This window comes from Barbus barbus (genome assembly GCF_936440315.1).
Source record: "Barbus barbus genome assembly, chromosome: 7".
NCBI classification, from domain to species: Eukaryota; Metazoa; Chordata; class Actinopteri; order Cypriniformes; family Cyprinidae; genus Barbus; species Barbus barbus.
In genome coordinates this window covers 26823815-26849811 of record NC_136735.1, presented here as the reverse complement: position 1 = coordinate 26849811, position 25997 = coordinate 26823815, and the positions used below count along the sequence as shown (strand labels likewise).

The 25997-nt window shown below is 35.7% G+C and overlaps 1 protein-coding gene across 6 annotated transcripts; it reads right to left on the bottom strand.

Annotated features, from left to right (window-relative positions):
* Nucleotides 1-651: 651 nt before the first annotated feature.
* Nucleotides 652-25997, bottom strand: rbm47 (RNA binding motif protein 47). Of its 6 annotated transcripts, none has more exons than XM_079421451.1 (7): nucleotides 25740-25997; nucleotides 18221-18380; nucleotides 9991-10714; nucleotides 8528-8996; nucleotides 6851-7057; nucleotides 5614-5804; nucleotides 652-4188 (listed from the first exon to the last, which is right to left on the bottom strand). In XM_079421451.1, the coding sequence occupies exons 3-7, from the start codon at nucleotides 10681-10683 to the stop codon at nucleotides 3934-3936; spliced, it is 1815 nt and encodes a 604-aa protein (XP_079277577.1). In that variant the 5' UTR covers nucleotides 10684-10714; nucleotides 18221-18380; nucleotides 25740-25997; the 3' UTR covers nucleotides 652-3933. The 6 variants fall into 6 exon arrangements, with proteins under 6 accessions (XP_079277577.1, XP_079277580.1, XP_079277579.1 ...); XM_079421454.1 differs by having other exon boundaries at nucleotides 2774-4188; nucleotides 6851-7054; nucleotides 25740-25985; XM_079421453.1 differs by having other exon boundaries at nucleotides 2774-4188; nucleotides 18217-18380; nucleotides 25740-25982.

Here is a 25997-nt window from a genome sequence, read left to right as displayed (position 1 = left end):
GATACCCTGAATTTATACTGTAGAGATGGTCATTAATTGAAACTCAAATGTAAATATTCTACTATTTTGAGATACTGATTTTTGACTTTCATGAGCTGTAAGCTCTAATCATCAAAATTAAAACAAAAAAACTTTTGAAATGTTTTACTTTACATGTAATGAATCTAAAATATATGAAAGTTTCACTTTTTGAAATAAGTTAAATAAAAAATGAACTTTTTTTAAGATATTCAATTTTTTTTAGATGTACCTGCAGTTGAGGGGTGCGGAGTTCTATTCCAAATTCAGTTCCAAACCTTATCATACACACCTGAATCATCTACTTAAGATGTAGTGATTACAGAAAAGTGTGCTGGAGCAGAGTTAAAACAATTTGGTACATTTTATCTATCAGAAGATATCTTCAACCCTCATCACTTGTGAAATTTAAACTAATCATTATCTGATAATTATCAGGACAGACAATTCTAAAAACAAAAGTAAAAGAACACAATTTAAAAGATTGAAATAAAAATATTTCCCATTTAAAGTGTTTTAATTTAAAAAGAAATGCTGATAATTTTTAGTAAAACTATTTTGTGCAAAAGGTGAGCAAAGAAGAAAGCAAAGAAGAAAGAGTAAAGCACAAGCACAGATCTTACTTTTCTTTTTGAAAATGCTTTATTAAACTACCTCTATAAATACAACGCCAAAAAAGCTTTAAACATACAATGCGAAACAGAAAACAGTTCTAAGTAGATCTAAAAAAAAAAAAAAAGGAGATAAGAATATTTTGGCAATAACATTCTACATTATCTAAATGTCCTCTGCCGAGGTCAACTTGTCTTGTTCATTTGTCTTTTAGTAACAAGAAACAAGTCTAAAAATGGAGGAACAAAACGCTACACATGTAGTGTTTATGAAATGATTGCAAAAGAAAGAATGTTCTGCCAATGAATGCATGATTAATTTGGGCCAGTATTTACTCCACACTGGCAACTTAGAGCCACATTTATATATCCACACATACACCCATTCGCATTAGTTGAACACTTTGGCAAAAAAGACGTTTTTGTTGTTAAACTTCTCTAAAGCACATATAATGAGATGGAAATATCTTCTTAAAATATATTATAGCATTTCCTCTTACTTCATACACAAAAACATTGTACTGTATATATTAAATATATCCTGACTGCTTCTCTCATAATAACAGACAGAGAAAAACTACTGGGGATGGTTCACTTTTCTCAAAAAACACAGCTATGCCATTTCCGAGAGAGTGTCCTCGATGATGGCAGCAGTGTGTAAAAATGTGTCTCTAGCTTACGTGATGTGAACTGCATGGATTGTCATTCTTTGTTTGGTACATTGTGAAGTTTTCCCCAAACTTTCACTCAGTCTCTTCTAAAAAAACAGGCTATACTTAATAAAACATAAACTCTGTTAGAACATGAAACACATGAAAGCATAATACAACATAAAGCAGCACTCTAACACTCAGAGCCCCCATAGAAACAACAGTATAACACACAAAAAAGAAGAAAAACTTGACTTTCTGAAAGAAAATAGGACAGAAGAGGCACTGTGGTATCACAAACAGTGTTTAAGAGGTCACTTGACAGACAGCAGTCTGAATAAAGGCACATGTGACATACTCAGTCCTACAGAAGGCATAGTGGTGGCATACAGGAGTCTTCAGAAGGACATTAATATGATATTCAGCAGTCACTGAAAAGACAATGAGGATATTAACAGGTTCTCTGAGCTCCCTGGTTTCAGTTTGGTCCAGTTCATTCCAATTCTAGGAGTATCTAAATACCCCTAAAAAGACAAAAGTGCCTGCTCACAAATATATTGTAAAGCATATACATACGCAAGAACTTCTAACACCCTAAAATGTTTAAGTGCACCTCAGAACAGTCATCATTGCTAACACATACCATACTACAGTAGCTACACAATATGGAGTGTGATCTACAAAAATGCAAGGTTAGAACTCCAAAAGAAAACAAAAACTACAAAACTCAATGGACCATCTGCTGCGCATCTATAGGAGGAATGGGGGGGGGGGGGGGGGGGGGGGTGAGAGTATCGTGCCATTAACCTGATTTTATTCTGCAACTCAAGGTCTGCAACTCAAGACCGTTAATAAACAACATGAACATAATTGGTTCAGTGGTAAATGGGACAGTACTTCAGGTGTAATTTGTATTAATGGCACAAAAGCGGATATGAGGGAGCCTGTGCTCTCCTAATGATGCACATAAGACTTCACAGGACTGGATGTTGGGAATTACAGTAGTGGTCTGAAAAATAAGGGTTGGTCATCAACTAACACAACCAGTACAAGTTAGAAGAACTAAGTCATCATAAATAATGCTGTATCTTCAACCCAGCTGTTTTTTTGTCAGTCCAGTTTGTGCATTTAAAACATATTAAAGGGATAGTTTACCCAAAAATGAAAATGCTGAAAATCATTGAAAATAATTTATTCATGTCATTCCAAACCTGAATGACTTTCTTTCTTTTGTAGAACACAAAAGTAGATTTTGGTAACCTAAACGTTTTAGTTACCATTGACTTCCACTGCATGGAGAGAGAGAAAAAAAGATATAGGGCTATCTCAAAATATCATCTTTCATGTTCCACCAAAGAACGTAAGTTATACAGGTTTGGAAAGATATGTAATTTCATTTTTGGGTGGACTATCCCTTTAATGGGGAACAAATGTTATCCAGCATATATCCGACTGAATGAAAAACTTCTCTTTTTCCAGTTTTCTTTTTTTTTTAAACACATTGCCTCTGAGAATGTGAATGAAAACAGTGTTTGTCTATCTTCCAGTTTAGAGAAGAAAATATCCTCTAGACAATAAAAACATCTTCAAACCAACTAAACAGTACAATCTTAAAATAATCTAAATATAAAAATGCATAAGAAAATAAACAACTAAGGCGGAAAAACGAATGCAGGTATTTGAATATAGACTCGCGAGCAGGAAACCCAGTGGACGGAAGATTCCGACGTCTTCAACACATTTCGCAAGTATACGTTATAAACTCAAAATACAGCATTTTCATGAAACACTTTCAATCTACTTCTATGGTTGTTGAAGTTCCTGCTCAGCAGTGGTTTGTTCATTTGACAGTTTTTCTTCATAAAACAAGAGTAAATGCTCTAAAGCATACAAATACAACAACGTTCCTTCAGTATTCTTGTGGTCGTGAATGCAGAGGAGCGGTTTTAGGAGTATGTGTTGCGTTAGGAACGCTCTGGCTCACGATTCTCAGCTGGAGTGTGTGGGGAAGATGGTGATATGTCAGTAGGTGTGCTTCTTCTGCGAGTCTTATTTTGAATGACTTCATATGAACATATCACTCGGAGTCAGTCCACAGCTCTAGGTCTACTGGTGCTCAGCTAATCTACAAGACCTCTGCAGAATGATAAAATATCCAAATGAACATGCGAGAACAGGTGTGAGTTGTCATTCATTCAGTCGTGTGATGGCTTTGGAAATCAGCAAGTGTTGTCAAACTGACAGACTGCTTCCTATTGATCTAAAGGGAAAATAGTTGAGGTTCTGGTCACATTGCAGGGTTTGAGTCCATAACTTAGAACACAAAAGTCTACCTGTCTTGGTAAGTTAATCAGTAGCATATAAAAGTGGTTTTGGTCTAGGTCATACGTCTGGATTAATAAATGTGGGCCAGAGGGGCTGATGAAGTTGTGAATAAATTTAGCAGAAATCTACATCCTTGCTGCCAGCATCTAATCTAAAAGCTTCCAGGGAGCTTCACACGAGTCAGAATGTGTTAGGTTTGTTGTATGTCAGTTTCACTCTGCGTGGTTCAATTAACCAGCAGACCTCATAGATATTGTGTAAATGTCTGACGGCCTGTGGCGACGCAGTGTGTGTAATTGTAAGTCACTGTGATTGATGCTGTGGGTGTCTCAGTAGGTCTGGTATACATCATGAATGGGCATCTGGAAAGTGGCAGCAGCAGGGAAGGCCTGAGGCATATACCCAGCGTACCCTCCATAGGTTGCGGCGGCTGCCATAGCAGCGTTCTTCTGCAGCGCTGCCAGCGTGGCGGTGTTGGCGTGGGTGGCGAAAGGCATGTAACCGGCTCCATACAGACTGGCAGCTGTAGCCGGAATCCTCTGCATATTATGAGCCATAGCGTAGATGGGAGTTATAGGACGGCCCTGTGAGATAAAGAAATAGATTGTTACACTGTATCCGTAACTAGACACCATAAAGCTACGATAAATAAAGTGTTTTTGACAACGACCATGATAGAGGGTCGCTTGGATTTTACTTCCACACTGTAATGCTGGGTAGTGCAGCCTAGAGTGAAAGCTCAATGGTCCCAAACAGAATACTGTATGTGAACGGAGGGGTTGTCATTTTCTGTTTACCGCTTAAATAAAACCTGGTGCAATTTCCCTCCACAGCAAACACATTTGCATAATAAAGGGTAAGTTTGCACATTTTCAACCAGCTTTGTATTTTTACAATGTCGATAGTATACAGTAAATTAACTGTGTATTACTGTATTTTTCTGTTATCTGCACCAAGATCGAGGTTATTTGTCAGCAAAAGTTCAACATATGATGCAAACTTGGCTTTTGTGAAAACTACAGATCATACTGAGGAATTTTTGTATCCCCACTCACTGATAGTTTGATCAAGCCCAGTGCATTACGAGTGTCGAAATTGTCCTACCTTTTTCAGCACATTGCTTTTTTTCTGTTTTCTCTAGTCATGTAGCACCGATTTAAAAAATAATAATAATAAAATAAAATCATATCTTTACTGCATAGATAGCCAACTTTTATTAAAACCCCATATTACCGGTGGCGAATTAAATTTCTATAAATGTTTTTGTTACTTTTCATGACCGTATGAACACAAGATTCATACAGATTTCCAGAATATTTTGGCGATATTCAATATTCTGACAATAGCATTTTGACTAGATGTTGTGTATTTTTGGTCAGTATTGGTATTATTTTTCTGATAATATTTTAGAAACTCAATATCTCTTTATTTTTTGGCTACTAACAGCGTTTTTATGTGATGAATTCTTTAATTACAGGCTGCAAGATATTATGCTCATCGGGATTCATATTTTTAGAATTGGCCTCCTTACAATTCATGAGTTGGAATTTTAATTGAATAGAAAGCTGAACTGGAATTAGAGGAAGTGGAATTTATAATTACAGTTCAAAGAAATGTAATATATTGGCACACAGATATATTTTGGCCTATAAAATTAAAGACTATTTAAACTTTTAAATAAGGCTTTTCAACTTCCTTTTCAAGTTACAAATTACACTTACTGAAGTTACAAGAATTTCTTTAAATTTCTGTTCCAGTTCTGCTTTTTAACTCAAATATTTGCTACTGCACTTCAAATCTCATGGTAGCAGAATCAGTTGGATCTTAAAGTGTAAGAAAACACTAACGCTCCAGGCTTGATCAAGTTCCACATAGTTGTACAATAATATTTCATTGGCTGTTAAAGTGCCATACAGCACAGAATTTTTGCTTTCAGCTCATGGTGTTAGAATTATCTGAGTGTTATAGTAACTGTAAATTGTCCCATCTGTTCAGGTGCAGGTGAGTACCTGGAAAGGTGGTGGTGTGGAGACCGCAGGTATGACTGCTGCAGTGGCCGAGGCAGCTGTGGGGTCATGCTGGAGGGCCAAAGGATTTATCAGGTGCTCCACTGGGTGCATCTTCCCTTCCTCCATTAACTTAGTTGCAGGGGCAGCAGAAAACACAGCAGGGTACTGTGCACTGAGGCCTGGAAGAGTCACTAAACATATATGTACAATTAGAACAATGGCAAAAATGTGCAGACTGTATACACTATATTATATATTATAACATTACACAATAGCATATTTTGTGTGACTAAAGTGTGTAAAGTGTGCACCAATTGTTAGGTAACATAACATTTAAAATCTGAAATGAGGCAGTATAGAAATTCAGGTAAGTGAAGATAAGTCAGAAAGTGCAAAAATGATAAAGGTTAAATGCAGGAAGAAGTGAAAGACTGAGACTTACACAACCTGTCCTCATTTACAACAAGTGTATGACTCAGCTTAAGATTAGCGACAAAAAAACACACCCACACACAGCCAACTACACACACACACACATTGTTTCCATGTACAAAAACTCTTTTCATTCCCCATGTTAATTCAGATTTAGGATCAGTAGGTTTAAGTGACGTCAAAATACTCCAGTCAGGATTTCACAGATCTCAGATCAGAATTCTGCAAGATCAGTCAGTTTCGACACAGAGCAGCTGATTATTAAAAAAATAAAGTCATTAAAAACTCAATGCCCAAACAAAGTCAAACACTCTCAAAGCATTTTATAAGTGGTTTTAGTTCCTGTCTTATGTTAATGTATTTAATAACAGTCTATCCAGATGACTGTACATTGTAATATTTAATCTAGAGGCATATACAATTTTGAGGACTTTTTGAGAATTGTTTGAACATTGTATGTATAACTGAAAGAAAGCATTTAAGCAATAAAATAAAAATCAAAAGCCTGCTTACTAGGGTAAGCAGCTATGACAGCTGCCATAAAGAAAGGACGTTAGTGTTCCACTCCATGCCAGTAGGGGCAGTATAGTTTAATTAATTATCTTTATTTTTTTTTAACAACTCCAGTTTACTTGATTTCCATTTTTAGATGTAAAATTTCAGTAGATTTTCAATTTCAGTAATAAATAATATAAGTAAATTATCAAGAAACTTCTTGATAGTTTCTAGATTCTGCCTCCACTGAATGGAGTAAAGCACAACTGAGTTAAATTGTTTATATATTTAAGTTTAATTTCACACTGACTTGTGCCAGGCTTGATGCCCACTGGGTTCACAGCTGCCAGCTCTAGATTGGACATGATCTCGTAAGGTTTATCCGGCAATTTGGCCTTTCCTTCATGGTAGCGGCTGTAAATGCCTCGGCCAGCTGAATAGCCACCCAGGTATGAGCCACGGGGCCCTGGGGCCCTATTAACGGCCCCAGCACGACCACGACCTCTTACAGTACCTGCTTGAGATACAAATGAAAGGAGGTGCTGTTCAGGTACAGAACCACAAGGAGGCACATACATTTGTATATTAGTACTGGTAACCCCATTGCATGGCGTTAAGCACACAATTGAAATAAATTCATTAGCTTTCTCTGTCAGCTTTCTATTCTAGTTAAATGTATTTGCTAAAAAGGTTTGCTAGCACTGATGACTTTGTGATCGAGATAGGGGTATGGTACTATCACTCTTCGGCATTCTAATTCAAATTGCTGTCAGTGTGAACGCCTCTTGAGATATTTGTAATTTCCCTCCATTCTTTGAGATGGGAGTGGTGGTGTTTGAGCAAAGTTGAAATTAAAAGTAAAGATAAAGTCCTGTTTTAATCAGATGGTAGATGACCAAATATGTCTCAGATTGAATACGCAATCACAATTCTTTGTTCAATTTGAAGGAGAAAAATGATCTCAGTTGTTACAAACCCAACCCAAAACCACAAGCATTTGTAATTGATGATTATGGGTTAGGAAATGTGATAATACCGGATTCCCACCATCATTAGTTTCAGTATCATACATTTTGAGGATCTCAGCTCTTCAGCCCAAAACAATCTCAAAGTGCATGCCATCTAGTGGCCATACTAGAAATGTGATTAGCAACAAACAGGGCAGAGCTTCTTGTTTGGGGATGCATCTTTTAAAACGGCTGTTCTCAAATGGTGTTGTTTCTGGATTTTATATTAGATACCAAGTAGCATCCACAGTACCAAAACTGTTTATTTCCTCAAAATTAAAAATCTTTAAAATTACCATGAACTAATATGCAAAATTATTAACATGACAAGGCTGAATAGGAAATGTGATTTTGGTTTCTAAATGTCTCTTCAAATTTAAGCAAATGAACATTTATTTCCAACCAAACCATTTTTATCTTCATTATATTTTAAAGTACTCTATTGAGACATAATATACTTGATGAAAGTACAATTTTCCCCTTTTAGTTGTACATACGTGTTAAAAAGTACATTTGGCTTGGCTTCAGTGTAACTGGTAATGAAGTGCAATTATAGCACCCCTTACACCCCCTGAATGGGTCATATTTTACCTTGTGTAGCTCATGGGTTTTGATTTTCAAGATTTTTAGCATTTTTTTTTTCACCAGTTGAGAACCACTGTTTTAAAGGTGGTAGTCATATGAAAGTTCTGGGTTAAAGAAGACACAATTTTAACATTTATTGTAATTCATCCCCTACATTTGTTTGTACAGATCAAGTCTGATTACTTGTGTGAATATGTTTAACTGTATTATACTCAAGGTCATCAAGAAAAATCAATAGTTACCAATATTTTCAGGTAATTCTGATTTTATCAAAGGGTATTGCATTTCTTGAGTATATAAAGCACATATAGGATCTTTTTTTTATTAACAATCACACTCTCCCCACTGTTCATTTTGATCTTAGAGGGTAAAAAGAAAAAAATGAGGTGTCCAACCTTTGATGAAGTAGTCTCTGTTGGGTCCAATGAGTGTGCTGTAGGGATAGCCGTAATAAGCGAGTGTATATGGGTCACACTGATACACAAAACTTTGTTGGCTGTTGTCAGTAGTTGTCGCAGCCGCCGTTCCCTTCGATGCTTTCTGATAGCGGGTGTACTGCTCCTTATCCACAGGCTTGGCCAGGGTCACTTCGATGCGGGAACCTTCGATCTCTGTGCCGTTCAGGTTGTCCATTGCTACCACCGCATCTTCTCGACCGGCGAAGTGAACAAAGGCGTAGTCTCGGATTTTTTTGACACGTTCCACACAGCCAGGGTTGAACTGGTTGAAGGTTTGGCGTAGAGTATCTTCACTGGTCTCTATCATCAGGTTGCGCACATACAGAATCTTAACTGTTTCCATCACGTCCTCATCAACGTCAATCTCAGGTTCTGCCCAGTCAACTGCAATCTGGTGACCCCAGAGCTGTATACATAGAGAAAGAGATATACACACAACCAGTTTCAAGTAAGGCAGGTGTATTCACTAAATATCATAGATAAAGGAACAGTTCAGCTCAAAATGAAAATTCTCATTATTTATTTACCCTCATATAATTTCAAACCCCTGTGCTGTTATATTTTTCTATAAAAATCTTTGCACAACTGTTTTTCAATGCAACAATACTATATCTGTAAAAGCTTCAAAAAGCACAAATAAAAATGATAAAAGCACCATAAGAGCGATCCAATCAAAATCTTCCCTTTAAGCAAGTTGTAAACTGCTGTGATGGGATCATTGAAACAGTCAATCAATGAAGGATTGAGTCAGTGAACTCTAAACCGGATCAGTCCTATTTGTTATTAAATTAGTAAGCTTAAATTTCAAGCAAACCATTTTTGAAAAGAATCTTCTTGAAGGAAAGATTTGTTCATGTATCTGACCGATCTAGTTCTCTAGTCTCAACTCACTCACTCATTAAATTAGTAAGTTTATGAGTGAACTGAAGCAGTGAATCATTGAACTATAAATCTGATCATTCCCATTTGCTATTTAATCTGTCAGCGTTGCTTGCAAACAAGCGTTCTTTGAAAATCTTGAAAGAATTCTTTGTTCTTGAATTTAACTGATCCACTTCCCAAGTCTCAACTCACTGACTCGCTGATTCGGTCCTAAGTTAACAGCTCAATGGATAAGAGAATTACTAGTGAAAAAGAAATCATTACATTTTGGTCTATTCCTCATGCAAATTTATCATCTGACTTCAGAAGATGTGGAATAATACAGTACATGAGTCTTATAGAATACTTTTAGAATTATTTTATAGTGTATTTTGTCCTTTTAATAGTATTTTTGAGCTAAGTAGATGTGGTCTGTCACTTCTGTTGTATGGAATATAGCTGTGGGAAGAGTTTTCAAAAAATTCTCCTTTTGTAAGTATATAATGAAGTGAAAAGTTTCAGTGGAAAATGGTGTTAACCTGAATTCGTCCTGGCATGAGCTTTCTTCTGGCCATAGCAGCAGCACGGTGAGAATCATACTCTACAAAGGCAAAGCCACGGTTCTTCATCTTATCCGCAGCACTCGCGTACACAATCACATCCAGCACCCCCTCTGTCACCTTGGAAACTTCCTCCAGGATCTCTTCACGTTTCTTGGTTTTTGGGATTCCACCAATGAAGAGGCGGCAGTTATCTACACTAGAGCACACACCTAGCAACCTTCCTGGACGAATTTCGAAGTTATTGAGTTCACGAACTGCTCGCTTAGCCTCATGCTTTTGCGTGTACATGACAAATGCGTAACCACGGTTCTTCCCATCAAAATCCATCATTAGGCGCATCTCGTAGATCCGTCCAACAGTCTCAAATACCGGCACCAGCTCATCCTCGTAAACGTCACGTGGGATTTTACCCACAAAGATTTCGCAGCCACGTGGAGGGGAGGTGCCTTGCCAACCAGGTGGTGGCCCATATTTGCGTTGTCCATTTTCTTGCACCATACCATAGCCTGATTGCTCCATCAGGGCCACAAGAGCAGCTTCATTGGGGGCCCCAGCCACTCCCTCTGGGATGGCACTGTGATGCTGCGGATGCCCAGAGGAGGACATAGAAGAGGAGGAAGGGCTAGGGTTACTCATAGCAACGGCAGAGGCGGAGTCTTCTGCTGTCATTCTGAGATAAGCATCCAATCAGGATTGGAGTCTAAAAAGAGACAAAATAATTATTCTGGTCAGTATGTAGATATTATTTGTATTGAAAACAAACTATAAGCATCACCACATAATTAGCTAATAAATCTATAAAGAATACAATTTCAATCATTTCCATCCCAGTTCCTGATATCAACTAGGCATGTACCAATATTAAAATTTTGGCTAATAATATTATTTTCATCTTATGGTTAATTGGATAGTATTAAAATAGTCTAAATGAATTAAAAATAAATTACTAAAAAATAAAATCAATTATTTTGAATGCAACTAGTGAATTTACATTATAATGTACAGTATGAAAAGCTGACATTAATTTTGAGATTTGCTAAAGATTACAGTTAACAGTGTTATTAAGTTGTTTTAAGTGTTTTAAAGTTTAAGTGAGCTTTAGATGATGGTAAAGCTAATCTAAATGTAAACATGAAGGCAATAAGCAACAATTTAATACAATTTAATAGTATCATTTAATATTAAATTTCATCCAGACAGACAGACAGACAGACAGACAGACAGACAGACAGACAGACAGACAGACAGATAGACAGATAGACAGATAGATAGATAGACAGATAGACAGATAGATAGATAGATAGATAGATAGATAGATAGATAGATAGATAGATAGATAGATAGATAGATAAAATTATAAATAAATTATAAGTCCTATTTTCTCTAAGACACACACACTGACAAATCGTAAATCCTCTTCTACACCTAAAGCTGCCTAATAAACACCACTAAGCCACGTCTACATTCTCTAGCATGGAAAAAATCTCCAAAATGCTTAAATCCTACAGTCTAGGAATTTCCATAATCAGAACACAGATGCATGGAAGCTAAATCTTTGACAAAGAAATCTTGTTTGACATAAAGAAACCATGGTTTTGTTGGGAATTAGTGTGTTTGTTAGTAATTATTTACTAATAAAATATTACAGTATACATATATTCACAGTTTTGCTGTTCGTTGGCTCAAGTCAGTAATTTAGCAGTTAGCCGGACCTTGATGCCTGCTTAGAGGGTAAGGTAGTTAGGTTGCTTAGCAATGAAACCATGGTTACACATGCAGAGCATGCTGACCCACACAGACACACAGCTTATCCCGGAGCCCACAATGTTCACATAACTCACACAGACACAAAAATGCAAGCAAACACAACTAAAAGGACAAAAGTAACAAGGTGTAAAAGTTATTAATTATTAAGGAATAAAGTTCAAACAAATGAACAACTACAACACCCACCGTGCTTAAGTTGGTACCTGGTGTTTTCATGATGAGTTCTAAGAGGCTCGCTGAAGGAGCATGTGACTGTGACAGTGAGGTTGGAATAACAGGCAACTCAGCAGTACTAAACCAAAGCTCTCTCACACACATCCACAAACACTTCCTCATTCACACGCTTACACACACATATACTGAAAATCAGTACATGTGTGGCTCAAGGCCAAGCTGAAACAGGAAGAAAAGCAGACTGACTAATCAAAATCCATGAGGACCAGGCAGACCAACCAATAAGAGATATTTAAATCATCTGTGGATGTAGCGTTTCTATATTCACTTATGCAAAAGTCTGGCAAAAACAGCTAATAGAGCCGGAATTTAAAATGTTAATTTAATAAAACTTAAATAATAGTACAAAAACAAATGTCATGAATTTGAATAATGGGCATTTACTACTACTCCAAAAAAAATAAAAATAAAAAAGACTTCCTCTAAAATGAACTACTGCTTGTCATATTAAATTGGGGATAGTCTCTTGGTGGAAGTGGGGTCGATGGAAGTGGACGAATGACAATGAAAGACGATTCAGCAGAATTCTGGAGGAAGGAGAGGTCGAGAGAGAAGAAATGATGGATCTCTGCCAGAAACTGAACAAGCAAAGAGAGAAAGAAATGTGACTCAGCAAGAGGAGCAAAATTAAGTTGAGGTGTCATTTTCGTGCGATTAATTATGACAAAAAAAGCGCGATAAAAAACGCAAATAATGCCTCCTATAGAGCTATGTAGGGGGCAATACAAAACGTGAGGCGATGTTAATTAATTGTGATGAATAAATTATTAATTAATCACAAGGAAGTAATTAATTATTGTAATTACTAAAAATTATTGTAATAAATGTAATTAATAGCCTATTGATTGACAGTTAATATTAAGTTAAATCACTGGGGATAACAAAGACTTGAGAAGCATTTTTTAGGCCCTCCTGTGTTTCTGGAAGTGAGATGTTTTGGAAGTTTCCTTGTTCCGTACAGATATACAGAAAACAGCAGGAAGTGAAAATCAGTGGCAAGACAGAGAAAATGCACGATGGAGAGGGTGGAAAAAGATTATTCATTTTCCAGCCAACATCAGGTTCTATATCTCATTGTACCTGCCTGGCAATGGTTGACCTTTATAAGTCTATGTGTGCGTGTGTACTTGGTGCAAGGAAACCTGAGGCAGCAGCAGGTGGATGATTAACCAACACAAATCACTAGCTACACACACACACACACACACACACACACACAAACAGTGCAACTCATTTCAACAAAATAGACATTCTCACACAAACTCTTCTGAAAATCTTCATTCTTAAAATATTCTAACCTTTTTCAAACAAAATAAAAATGCAAAACAACATTAACACTTAACAATAAATATTGCATTTGTTTACATTAGTTAACTACATTTATAAAACATTACAATCTTAGTTCATGTTAATTTCAACATTTGAGAAATTCAAACTTGTGTTAAGTGCCTTATACGAGTTACTACAAAATACGTTAACTTTACTTTACTAACTAACTTTACTCAAAAAATGTGGAAAGCGATTGCAATTTTTAAGTCTCCATAGCTAAAAATGGAAGATTAAACCAATCTTGAGAGTAAGATGGTATTTAGTATTAAAGAACAATATAACGTTTTTTTTTATTGAATTCATATCTTACTATTTAACCTTAAGTAAGATTATTAAACATCATATGTAATAATTAAATAAGACAATCGAAACTGCACATGTTAGAATTTTCAGTGTAATACATTATTAAAATCAAAAGATGGATCTGTTAATATTATTTAATACACCTGAGCTAACATGAATTAACAACGAACAGTTATATTTGTATTAACCAGCATTAACAAAGATCAATAAATACTGTCTTCCAAGAGTGTGTGTTAATTTGGACTCAAGTTATTAAATAAATCACTTGTTACTAATTAACAAGTGATAGAAATACATGAGTTTATGGATTGAAGTGTGTTAATGAAGGAGGATAATTCTTGGAAAGTGTGAGGTTTTGTGTGTGCGATCACAATGGTTTTATATTATCTAAGATACTGATTGACAGAAGTATCTGATCTTTGACTTCTTTAACACACAGGACAATATTTGACAATCAGCACATATAAACTCACACACACAGGTACACAGGAACACACACAAGGCTTTTGTATGCAGACAGATGAATTAGTATCTCTTGGGTGAAACTCCTTCGATCTCAGCGAAAGAAAAGAGTGAAATGTAGAAGGGTAGAACAATACACACGCTGGCCTCCCAGAGTACTGTACTGACAGCAAACACACACACCTGCTGTACAGAGCTGGGTCACTGTGGCTTGGAAAATGGATCAGCGCTGACATTGTCTTTTCTTTGCTTGCATGTAACAACCAAATACAAATACATGTATTTGTACTCCAGTTTGAAAAGATTGTAGTATTGCTGTAATGCAGCTATGGTGTGAATTAACGACGAGGTTGTGATTTTGGCCTGGTTGCAAGATACATTCTTAAAAGTGCAAATAAACACTCTCTCACAACAGAAAATGAAGAGGCATTCAAGTTGATGACAAATAAGAGCGTCCATGATAAAGAAAAAGGTAAAAAAAAATAAAACAAAAGTTTTGAAAAACTTTCCATTTTTTAAAGAAAAGTTTCAATTTGATAACCAAGTGTAAAGTAACATATTTCTTACACATTAAATACATGTGAGTGTACAAATCTAAATAATGACTTCCTAAAATGTTTTTAAAAATGTTAAACATTTTCTTTACAAATTGCACCACATCAAATTTTACAACCTGAACTAAACTTGCCTTTATATAAAAAAAAATATGTGCAGTGTTTTTATCTATAATTAAGAAATTATATATAATTTGCTGTTTTATTTAATAAATTGTAAAATATATGTAATTTCCTGTTGTATGTTCCCTGCATGTTTTGCATGTTGGTCGCAGCAAACAACTTTGATTTAACAGACAAAAGTTTTTCAAATATTAATAAGCAGTGTAGCAGTTTTTGTAAATTCATGGTTTTCCCCTATATGAAATAGTAAAAAATTATGCAAAAGTCATTTTTGACTTTATACCCCCAAAAATATCAAAGGAGTTAACTAATGTATTATATATAATTTCCTGTTTTATGTTCCCTGCATGTTTCAAATATTAATAAGCTGTGTAGCAGTTTTTGTAATTATATGATTTAAAAAAAAAAAAAAATTCTATAATGTTATCAGGGCAGTTGTTTCACCCTGATATTTTTGACTTCATGCCTGCAAAAATATCAAAATAAGTTTTTGCTTATGGATTAAATACATGGTTATCATAGAAGATTCATATTTAAGTTTTTGCATGCATGCCTAGCATTTTTATGTATTTTTGAATAAATGAATAGATGAGTCAGATGACCACATCATGTCATTGACCCATATGTGTCTGTCTGTTTGTTTACGTGTAGATACTGGGCATCTCTTTAGTCATGTCAAGGACTCTTCAAACAATATACACCCTATAGAGCAACCAAGAGAGAAGAAAAGCCCTCACATATGCACAAAAGCTCTGCTGGCCTGAGTGTCATTAAAGACTCTCAAGGGTAAAAGGTGGCTAAAAGACATGGGTGAGAGAGTTTTTGTGTGTTTTTTACTGTTCTGAATCTTGGTGTGTCAGCAAGGTTTAGATTAACTCCATTTACACTCAGCATTCATATAAGGTGACCAGTGCGTTAAGAGTCAAAGTTTGTTGCCATGGCCAACAAATAATCTGGTGGGTTAATGTTTATTGCTGAAGAGACTCTTAAAATCTGTCATTTTAAAAAACCACTCACATGATGAACCGAAAAGTGCAGACCCTTGTGTTCTTCTCAGTGACTAAGCAAAAACTCTATAATGGTGTCCTATAATTATTAAACCTCATCTCTGACAAACATTGACCTTTGTGACACTTCATAATCACTGTGCAGATCATTAACATTAAGTCTCTCTAAACGAGGCTCCACAATTCTTTTTAATTTAACACACTCTCGATTCTCTATATAGAAGTTTTCGGTTACCAATGGTCAGTATCTAGAGTTTAGCACTTACTTAAAGTTGACTAAATTCAGCTTTCATTTTAAACAGATTATCCAGTGAAAAAGCTGCTGGTTGATTTTGAAAGTGGCACAAGAGGAAACTACAACTTCTGTTAATCAGCCAAAGAGGCCAAATATTGGCCAAAACAAATATGTGAGCATAGACTTACTTTAGGAAATAAATCTTATTCCCACTGACTGTTCACAGGAACTTTGTGTACTTAATGATGTGATCCGAACAGCTTATGCATCTATTTGTCAACAACAATCGATATGAATACTGAAAGTGGCAGAAATTAGAAAATATATGAGTGAATCTCTTGAAAGCTGTCAAGAACAAAAATTAGATTTTCATGACTGTGATGTAAAAAAAAGTTCTTGTATTCAGTGGTGAGAATAGGAATATAACAAGAATAAGCACTGAGAACTATCAAAGTTACAAGAAAACTCAATATTGAAAGGTCTGTATATGGTCCTGTAAATATTGCAGATGACTTGACGATATTACATAAAGAACACATTACAGTTTCTTAAAACAGAACACTGGCGTGAAACAATGTCAGACAGACTGAGAGACGTGTGGACATGGTGACCATCATACACACAACACCATTCTCAATTCCTGTAATCCTCAGTTTCAATTCCCTATGAAAACATGCTACAGTAAAACATTTATCCAGTCATTCATATAAAACGCACACAATGATTTTGTCCTCATGAAACTTGACAAAAACAAGCGTTAAATAACCCAAACAATCAGTGTTATTTTAGTATTAATATATACTCTTGTAATATTCATTAATATTTTGATAATTTTGATAATTGTAATTTTAGATTTTCTTTATATCGCTATTCAGCTTTTAGTTTATTTTGTTTAAATTTTAGTTTTAGAAATGTTCATACTTATACTTAAACCTTTTATATTTCAATTAGTTACAAAGGCAACATTTCTCATTTTTACTTTTAAAAGTATTTAAGTTTTTTTGTACCTAATATTTATGTTTTATTTCATTTCCGCTTTATTTCAATCAATGAAAACAATGTTTATCAGTTTTATTTTTAGGTAACACTGCTAAACGTATTTTATTTCAATTAGTTTCTAAGGGTACATTTCTAGTTTTTATTTTTACCTAATATTTATATTTTATCTTATTTAAGTTATTTCAATTTCAATAGTTTTAATTAACACTGCTAAGAATCAAAAACAAAACAGGAAAAAGGATGTAAAACATTAAAAATGATTAAGGTTTACACAGTCAAACACAACACCGCATATTAAGCATTTTTGCATGCACACACATATTGAGTGGACAAATTACAAACGCACACACATCTGCCCATAACCTAAAGCACTTCAATTCTTTTTACCATAGTAACTACACTGCACACATTAGAGCATTGAGATGAACCACAAATGCTGATGACATCTTGGTTTCTTATCTTGGAGTCTTCACTCCTGAAGTTAATCTACTTACTGCAACACAATGTGACGAGGCCTGATCAAACACAATCCGCTGATACAGACACACACAGCTGATGATCTGCTCAAAAATGCCTCAAGTAAGCACATCACTGATGTCTCATCACTTTCTCCTGATGATTGTTCAGTGAGAAATCTGCACACGGAGAATAAAGATATCTACCACTGACTGGAGAAATACGGGAACCTTTCTGATAACAGTAACACGCGCAGATCTGGGCCCACCCTAACAGCAAACATAAGGCTGAAGAAGTCGAGTCCAAAGACCAACAACCAACGCAGTGAACTGTGACACAAAATTACATTTTACTCTATTTTACGCTCACTTGCATAAACACACAATGCTGCTGGTCAAATAATCAAAGATGCTATTTATATTCCATCAGTACATTTATATTTCAACATCCTTACCATACAGCAAACAGATTATTTTTTTAAGTTCCCCTGAAGGTCATAAAAGGTCATTACAACATTGCCACTCAAAAAAGTACCTACATTTCACTGCTGGTTATACCCTGTATAATTGTGTATGTGACAAATAAAAATCTTGAATCTTGAATCTTGAAAAGAACACACAAGTAAACACCAATCATATAAATAAGGCCTCAGCCAGAACTAAACAAGCAGAAAAAACACACATACTTCAGAATCCCTGCAGTCACAGTCACACAACGAAGAAACAGACATTACCTGCCTTTTCAGGTGAATGAATGTGTGTCCGAGTGGCAGTGTAGCTGGTGTGTGTTTCACTCACACAGTCACACACACACACTCTCAGGCCTTCGGTCTGTCTGGCGTCAGCAGATACCCTCTTCTCTCTCTCGGTCAATCTCTCAGTCTCACATACACACAGTCTGTGGGGTAGAGAAGCGGAGTGTGAGATTGGAGGTGCAGTTGGTAAAAGAGTGTTTACTCAGTGCATGTGAGGGGTGGGGCAGAGCAAAGGTGCCCCCTCCTACACCTCTCTCCTATATTTCTTTCTTTCTTCCTTCCTTTTCCTTGTCACGCCCAAGAACCCTTCTCTCCCGTTTTTCTGGGAGCAAACGAGACGTCTGTGCGGGAGCGTGACTGTGTGCGGTGAGCTGTGAATGAGGTTGTCCATTGACTGAGCAAAAGTTCATTACAGGTGGCAACTGACTAAAAACTATTCAGTCTAACCTGAAATCAATTTCCTGAATTCCTGCATTCAAAAACATTTCAAGACAAACAGTTTGAAGCTCAGCGGCCCTCATGCACATTCAAATCTGGAAAGGACTGTGAAATCTTCTCATTCCTGTTCCTAAGAAACAGGTACTTACACGTTACAGTGTGTTTTATGTTGCTTTAGTTACTTTGATAAGGTGGAAATCACTGATTCGCAGAAGGGAGTGTGTGCTGAAGTGAAACAGTATACAGAAACTGAGACAACCAAAACTGGTCATTAAAAAAAAAAAAAAAAAAAAAAAATTATATATATATATATATATATATATATATATATATATATATATAAAATGTAAGGGGAAAAATATATTTAACCCTTTTAAGACCCCTCCAACAAAACTGCAAAACATGATACATTTCTATACATTCTTTTGTGTGTTATTTATTTATATACATAAAAACACTTTTTTATTTTTAGTCAGAATACACTTTTTTTGTTTACCATAATGGTTGGTGTAAAAAAATAAAATAAAATAAAATAAAAATGTGTGAGTGTACACTGCCATTCAAAAGTTAGGGGACTGTAAGTTTTGTTTATTTATTTATTTTTGAAAGAAATTAACACTTTTATTCAACACGGATACATTAAACTGATGTAAAAAGACATTTATAATGTCATTTCTGTTTCAAATTAATGCTGCACTCTGTATTCATCAAAGAACCCTGAAAAAAGGAATCAAGGTTTCCATTGAAATATCAAGCAGCACATCTTTTCAGCTGATTTCAACTTTAATAATAATAAAGTGTGTTTCTTGAGCACTAAATCACATTTCTGAAGAACCATATGACCCTGACAGTATTACTGTATTTTTGGGACAGGAAAAAAAAAAACTCACTAACCCTTTTAAATTATGCTAAAAAAGCAACACTTTCCTTTATAGCCCACATATTGATTTGAAAACAAAGTTCATAGACATGTTATTTATCAACTACTCGATTATATTTTTCTGCAGAGTCAGTAAGATGTCATATGATGATGGTCACTTGTTACACATTTAGTTGTAACTACTAAACATGGGGGAGGGATGAGGGAGGGCAATGAGAGAAGAGTGATGGGGGACGTGCATAAACAGGAAATGATGATGTGCTTAAGAGGGAAAACAATTTTTGTTTGAGGCAGTTGGCTGATCAGAAGAATCCTTAGTAGCCACACAAAATAAACACACACACACACACACACACACACAAAGGGGTGGCAAACTAGTTGGATGGATCCCTCAACTGTCTACAACAGTCCTGTGCTCACAATGCTAGTGTACACACATTAATTTCCAAAGTTTATCCCCACTCACTCAAAATGCAACCTTGAGATGTAAAATAGCACCATCAGATATTATCTTTTAAATCATTAGCAACATTATAAAACCTGGGCACATGATGCATTGTGTGTAGGCCATAAAGCAGGGTGAGGCTCTGTAGAGAGTCAACATACTTTGAGAGGGCGCAAAGTCTGCATTTATAACCTTATCAATACCCATTATACATATCTAAAACATTGTTCTTTATTGAGTTCAAGTTCCGCTTCTGTTCTTCCTCAAGATGGAGTGTGCTTGTTACAGAAAAAGAGGGACAAAGTATTTAAAAAAACAAGAATGAAACTTATTAAATATATACTTAAGGGACAGTTGGTAGAAGACGTGTGTGTGTGTGTTGGGGGGGGGTTAAAGATAGACTGTCAAAGTGTGTTTTAGTTTTGCACATATTGCGTCACACATTGCTGGTAAAAGTAACTGGAAAATCAGGTTTAACTCAAACTTCAGCACTGCATGAATACATGAATAGAATAAAGACACACACGAACACGCAAACAGACATGCGCTCTTCTAGACCTTCTATGCTAGTAATACATCTGACCTACAGTAGATCTCTTAGTCAAGGTCATATGATGGTGACTGTGTTGGTGGCTCAACTGTTTAAGATCCTTAAATAACTCCAGACACGGAAGAGCCATATCGAAGTGTAATACATATGTTGATTTTAAAACAATCACATTTCAAGAGCAGTGAAGTCTTATTGGTCCAATATCTTTGCATAGTACAAAGATATTGGACCAATAGAGGATCTAAACATTATAGATTTAAAGAACACAAAATATTTCAATGCTCCAGTTCTGAAGTATTACAGCCAGTGTTGAGGGGTAATGCATTACAAGTAACACAAGTTATATAATCAGATTACTTTTTTTCAAGTAACTAGTAAAGTAACGCATTACTTTCAAATTTACAACAAAATATCTTAGGTACTTTTTCAAATAATCAACAAGTTACTTTGTTTTCTCATTTATTCACTCACACCTCTCCTGTCCCAGTGTTGGGAGAAACTGGGAGTGAGGCACAGAGGATGAGACACTTCCTTCAGCCTGAGGCTTATTAATTAACACAAAAGTAATATAATGCATTACTTTTTTAATTAACTTTTTTCGTTAAGTTATTATTTAGTATTATTATAATATCAGTATTAAGTAACACAATTAGTTATTTTTCATGGAGTAACACAATATTGTAACACATCAGTTTAAAAGTAACTTTTCCCAACACTGATTATGGCATTGATTGGAGAAGATGATATATTTCCACCATCTGAAATACACTCTAAAACAAATGGTGCTATATAGCACTAAAAGTGGTTCTTTGGCTTGTAATCATAGGGGAACCACATGTATAGCACCAAATATTGGTGCTTCAGTGGTTCTTCAGCGGTTCTTTGGCATGACTGAGGTGCTATATAGCACCGCTACCATAAACAGAAACTGTTAAGCTCCTGTATGGTTCTTCAGCGGTTCTTTGGGGTGATTAAGGTACAATATAGCACCACTGCCATACAAAGAACCTGTTAAGCCCCTTTAAAGGTTCTTTACGAGCCAAAGAACCACTGTTGGTGCTGTTTAGCACCATTTTTGTTGAAGAAATACAATGCAATATGGCACCTCTTATAGTTCTACATAGCACCATTTGACAAAGGTGCTGTATAGTAACTTTAAAGATATGGTGCTAAATAGCACCAAAAGTAGTTCCCCTATGATTACGAGCCAAGAACCACTTTTGTGCTATATAGCACCATTTATTTTTAGAGTGTAACTATATAGTTGCAGTTTGTATTTTGTTTTAAAAAAAACAGAAGCTAGGAATATTATACTGAACCCATTTGTTGCCATGTCTGAGACATTTCACTTTCTGTTCAGGTAGAACATACTCAAGATTGTTTGACTTGAGGATCACTCTGCATTCCCAACATATAAGACTGTTTGAAACACAAAACAAGATAATGAAACTTGTGAGATTTCTGTCCCTCCATTTAAAGTCCATTCTACCAAAATTTGAAAAAATTAATAGATATTCCATATGAATAATAATAAGTGGCTTTTGAATCCAAGTCTTCAAAAGAGACATGATCGCTTTGTATGATGAACAGATAATAATATAGGCATTATTTACATATTTACATAAAGAACAATCAAACATGAGAAATAGAAGTTTAACTACTCACTTGACACACAACAAACCTTAACATCAAGCAAGCACGTTTGAGCTTCCGTTGATGTACTCTATGTGTTGATCAATGTTAATATGTGAATAAAACCCTGTTAATCATATAGTGCAATCATGTGTCTTCAGAAGACTTGGATTAAAATATGATTCATATGGATTACATTTACAATATATTTATGAACATTAGCATCAAAGGCATAAAGGACTTTCAATGAAGGGGCTGAAATCTCTCAGGTTTCATTGAAATATCCTTATTTGAGTTTCAAAGCTGAATTAAAGTCTTAAGGGCTTGGAAATATATGAAAGTGTGTAAATAATGACAGAATTTTCTATTTCTTTAACTACAGTCTCTGTTACAAATGTTGCCTCAAATCGACTTCTGGCCAAGCAACATTGCACATTGATTACATTTTTGAGAGGTTAACACTTTATGTAAAAAAAATGATGCAATGTATTTTTTTTAACATTAAGAGAAAAGTGGTTGATTTTTTACTACTTTGTTTTTCTGCTTGAAAAATCAACGTTGAAGGTCTTACTGGAAGGACAGGGTGTACTTGGAAACAAGTGTCTGAGTCTACAGTATCAGTGCAAGAAGGATGAGATATTTTAAATAGTTACATTTAAAAGAAGACAAACTGCGAGGGATCATTCGTTCTCTTACCCCTTCATTCCACACACACACATAGCAGATGTACATACTATATAACAATATTCACACACCAGTGCAGATTTTGTCCTGTTTGTTAGGTTCAATGAATGAGGCATATTATTACTCACTACAACAAAGAAAAGAAGAAAGGGGAGAGAGAGAAGAGTGTAATGAAGCGGCATAAAAGCATTAGCAAGACAGAGAGAAATTGAGCGACTTGATTCAGACATGCAGAACTTGTGTCACTAAGGAGACTAGTGTGTGTGTGTGTGTGTGGCACACGGTGGGATATCCCAAATTAAGCCTTTGGTCTAAGAGAGCTCCACCCCTAAGTCACTATTAATCAAAGTACCTGGAGGAGAACCATGCTGATTACACACACACACACACACATACACACACATACATACACACACACACACACACACACACGGCTCTTCTAGTCTGTCTGTAGAGACAGTGTAAGAATGCATTCATTGTGAAGTGCAGGTATTTGGTGTGTGTTAGGGAGAGAGATGGGAAGAAAAGCAGAAGGGAGAGAGAGGAGATCCTGTTTCACACACACACACACACACACACACACACACACACACACACGCACGCACACACTTGTCCAGATGTCTGTCAGGGTTAAAGTCATGCTGAGGAGGTCACATGATCAGTCATATGACTTTAAGAACACAGAAAGAGAGGTGACCTGTCTTGCTCTCTTTCTGTTTCTTTCTTTATATCTAATAGCATGTCTACAAGAAGTCAAGGAAGGCTGACTGAAATGCTGAAGGTGGATGAATAAGAAATATGTGTTTCCCCACAAAGAGGAAACAAAACTACTGAGTCAATAACAGATGTAGAATTGAGAAATGTCGCTAATCTTTACAATTCTATTTAATTTAGAGTTTGTGGGGATCAAGATTTTTGTTTTTTAAATAAAGACATTTAGAGAATAGAACTTGACGATATAGCAAAGAAAAAAAGAAATGATTTTACCCTGACATTAAGGAATGATATTTCTATAGCTATAAAAAGGCCATCATTCATTAAATTTTGCATTTTTATAATAAAATCGTTTTTGAATAGCACATTAAAATATTTGCATGATTATGGCAAACATTATTTGCATGAATGTTAAATGTTACATTAAACATTAAAGTTGTGAATCAATTCATTATAACAGAAAGTTTGAACTGATTCACAAAAACTGAACTCAGCAATTCTAACAGCATTTCTGCTTCTGAAGTTTAAACCAGAAACACAAGCAAGGCATCTCTGTCTCAACGTTTACACTCACAATTCACAAGACAAAAATGATTATGTCTTTAGGAAATTTAATGGCCAAATAAAATGAACATTACAATCATTTCAATATTTAATAAAAGTGAAATGCATACAAATTCCAAAAACACACATGCACCTGAATATGCTGCTTTCTGAGAATCAGATAAGCAGCTGAATGGAGGCAGAGAGAACTGGTTTGGTGAAGTCAGAACCACAGCCAATCAGATTTCCAACACACACACATACAGTACACACACAAGTGTATGCACTACTGGGCCCCTAAAGGTCTGTTACCAAATAAACATGCCTACACATTTAACAGATGCGGTATTTAGAGTAACAACAGAGAGTCACATGACCACTGAGACACGCACAGACAAAGACAGGTTGTCTTTTCATTGTACTTCACCTCAGTGTTAATTCTTCCATAGTTCTTAATTTAATTTCTTTTAAACTACATCCCCCACAATGCAAAGTCACAGTGTGTCGGCTCTCAAGACCCCTGACCTCTTTACCCCCTACGCGAAATAACCCATTCATAGGCACTCACAAAGGGGACTTAGACTTTTATAATTTTTGTATAAACATATTACTACTGACTACTACAACTAATAGAAAATGTTTAGAATTTTAGAAGGGGAAAAAATGGTTTATGAATCATTTCTTCCAATTGAAAAAGCCCATAGGTTTTGTACAATTTAGTTCACTTCTGTAGACAAAATTATACCTCAAGTACAGCTAAGTAAACACACCCACCCACACATATGTTTACCTAGTTATCTAGCTATTCTTACATAAAGTTAATTATAAGAGCAAAAAACTAGCTCTAACCCTAAAATATAAATTTGTTTAAGACATACATTATGAGTAATTTTTACCTTTGGATATTCCTTTCCATCAGATGTAGGCTAGCTGCTTTTTTGAGACAACATCACATTAAAGTTGTAGCCGAAGCACTTCCCTATTACATGTTTTAAGACTTCATTTCTATACATTGTTGGTAGAAAAGCAAGATTCTACGGCTCTAGAAACAATTATTTGCTTAAGAAACGGGGATTAATCATTAAAGTGAAGTGTGTGTCTTGTCCGTTCATGTTGTGCCATTCCCCTCTCAAAAAAGTACACGTCTACACTCATTACACTAAGCATGCAAACTCTTACGTTGGCTAGAATGGGCCTTCAAATCTTTTTTATTCGTTGCTTTTTCTCTTAGATTGAGCCATCTCATAGTTAGAAACCTGATTCTCTCACACACACTAAATTATAGCACACCCCCTGAGTGCAGTTACACAACACACATACACACACAAAAGACCCGCAGAGCAACTTTCAACACAGTTTTCGCAACACAAGGACATTCTAACCTTACAACTGTAAGATGGAAAAAAGAAAGAAAAAGGGAGGGAGGAAAGGAGGGAGGGAAAGAGAGAGATGTCAATTTAATTCTATGAAAATAAATAAGGTCAGAGGGGAGAACGTGATCGCTGGACCATCTGTGAGAAGATGACACACAGAGAACAAGAAAGGAAAACTGACAAAACATGAGACAGTGAAGGAGAGGATCACAAAAAGACATGCCTGAGAATGTAGGAACTTACCTGTGCTTTTAGTAGCTGTCAAAGAGAGTCTATGTGTTGCATTAATCAAAGGCACAGCAGATCAGACACATTCATCCCCGTTTCTCTGTATTTCACCCGATATCGTGTCTGTTCTCACAGGTCTTGACAGTCCAGAGTGTTGAAAAAACTTTAAGTTTCTCTTCTTTACTCTTTTGGTTTCTGTCTCCAAACTGTTTCACTTCCCTGTCCCTGCTGTTCGTTCCCCTGCTTGTCTCCTTCACTGGCAAGGAGGAGGAG

Excerpts from the sequence above, each read along its gene's own strand:
- rbm47 (XM_079421451.1), bottom strand. The coding sequence starts at position 10,683 with ATGACAGCAGAAGACTCCGCCTCTGCCGTTGCTATGAGTAACCCTAGC. Across the intron at positions 8,997-9,990 it reads TCATGCCAGGACGAATTCAG|CTCTGGGGTCACCAGATTGC; the intron begins GTTAACACCATT and ends CTATGTATACAG. Across the intron at positions 5,805-6,850 it reads GGGCATCAAGCCTGGCACAA|TGACTCTTCCAGGCCTCAGT; the intron begins GTCAGTGTGAAA and ends ATATATGTTTAG.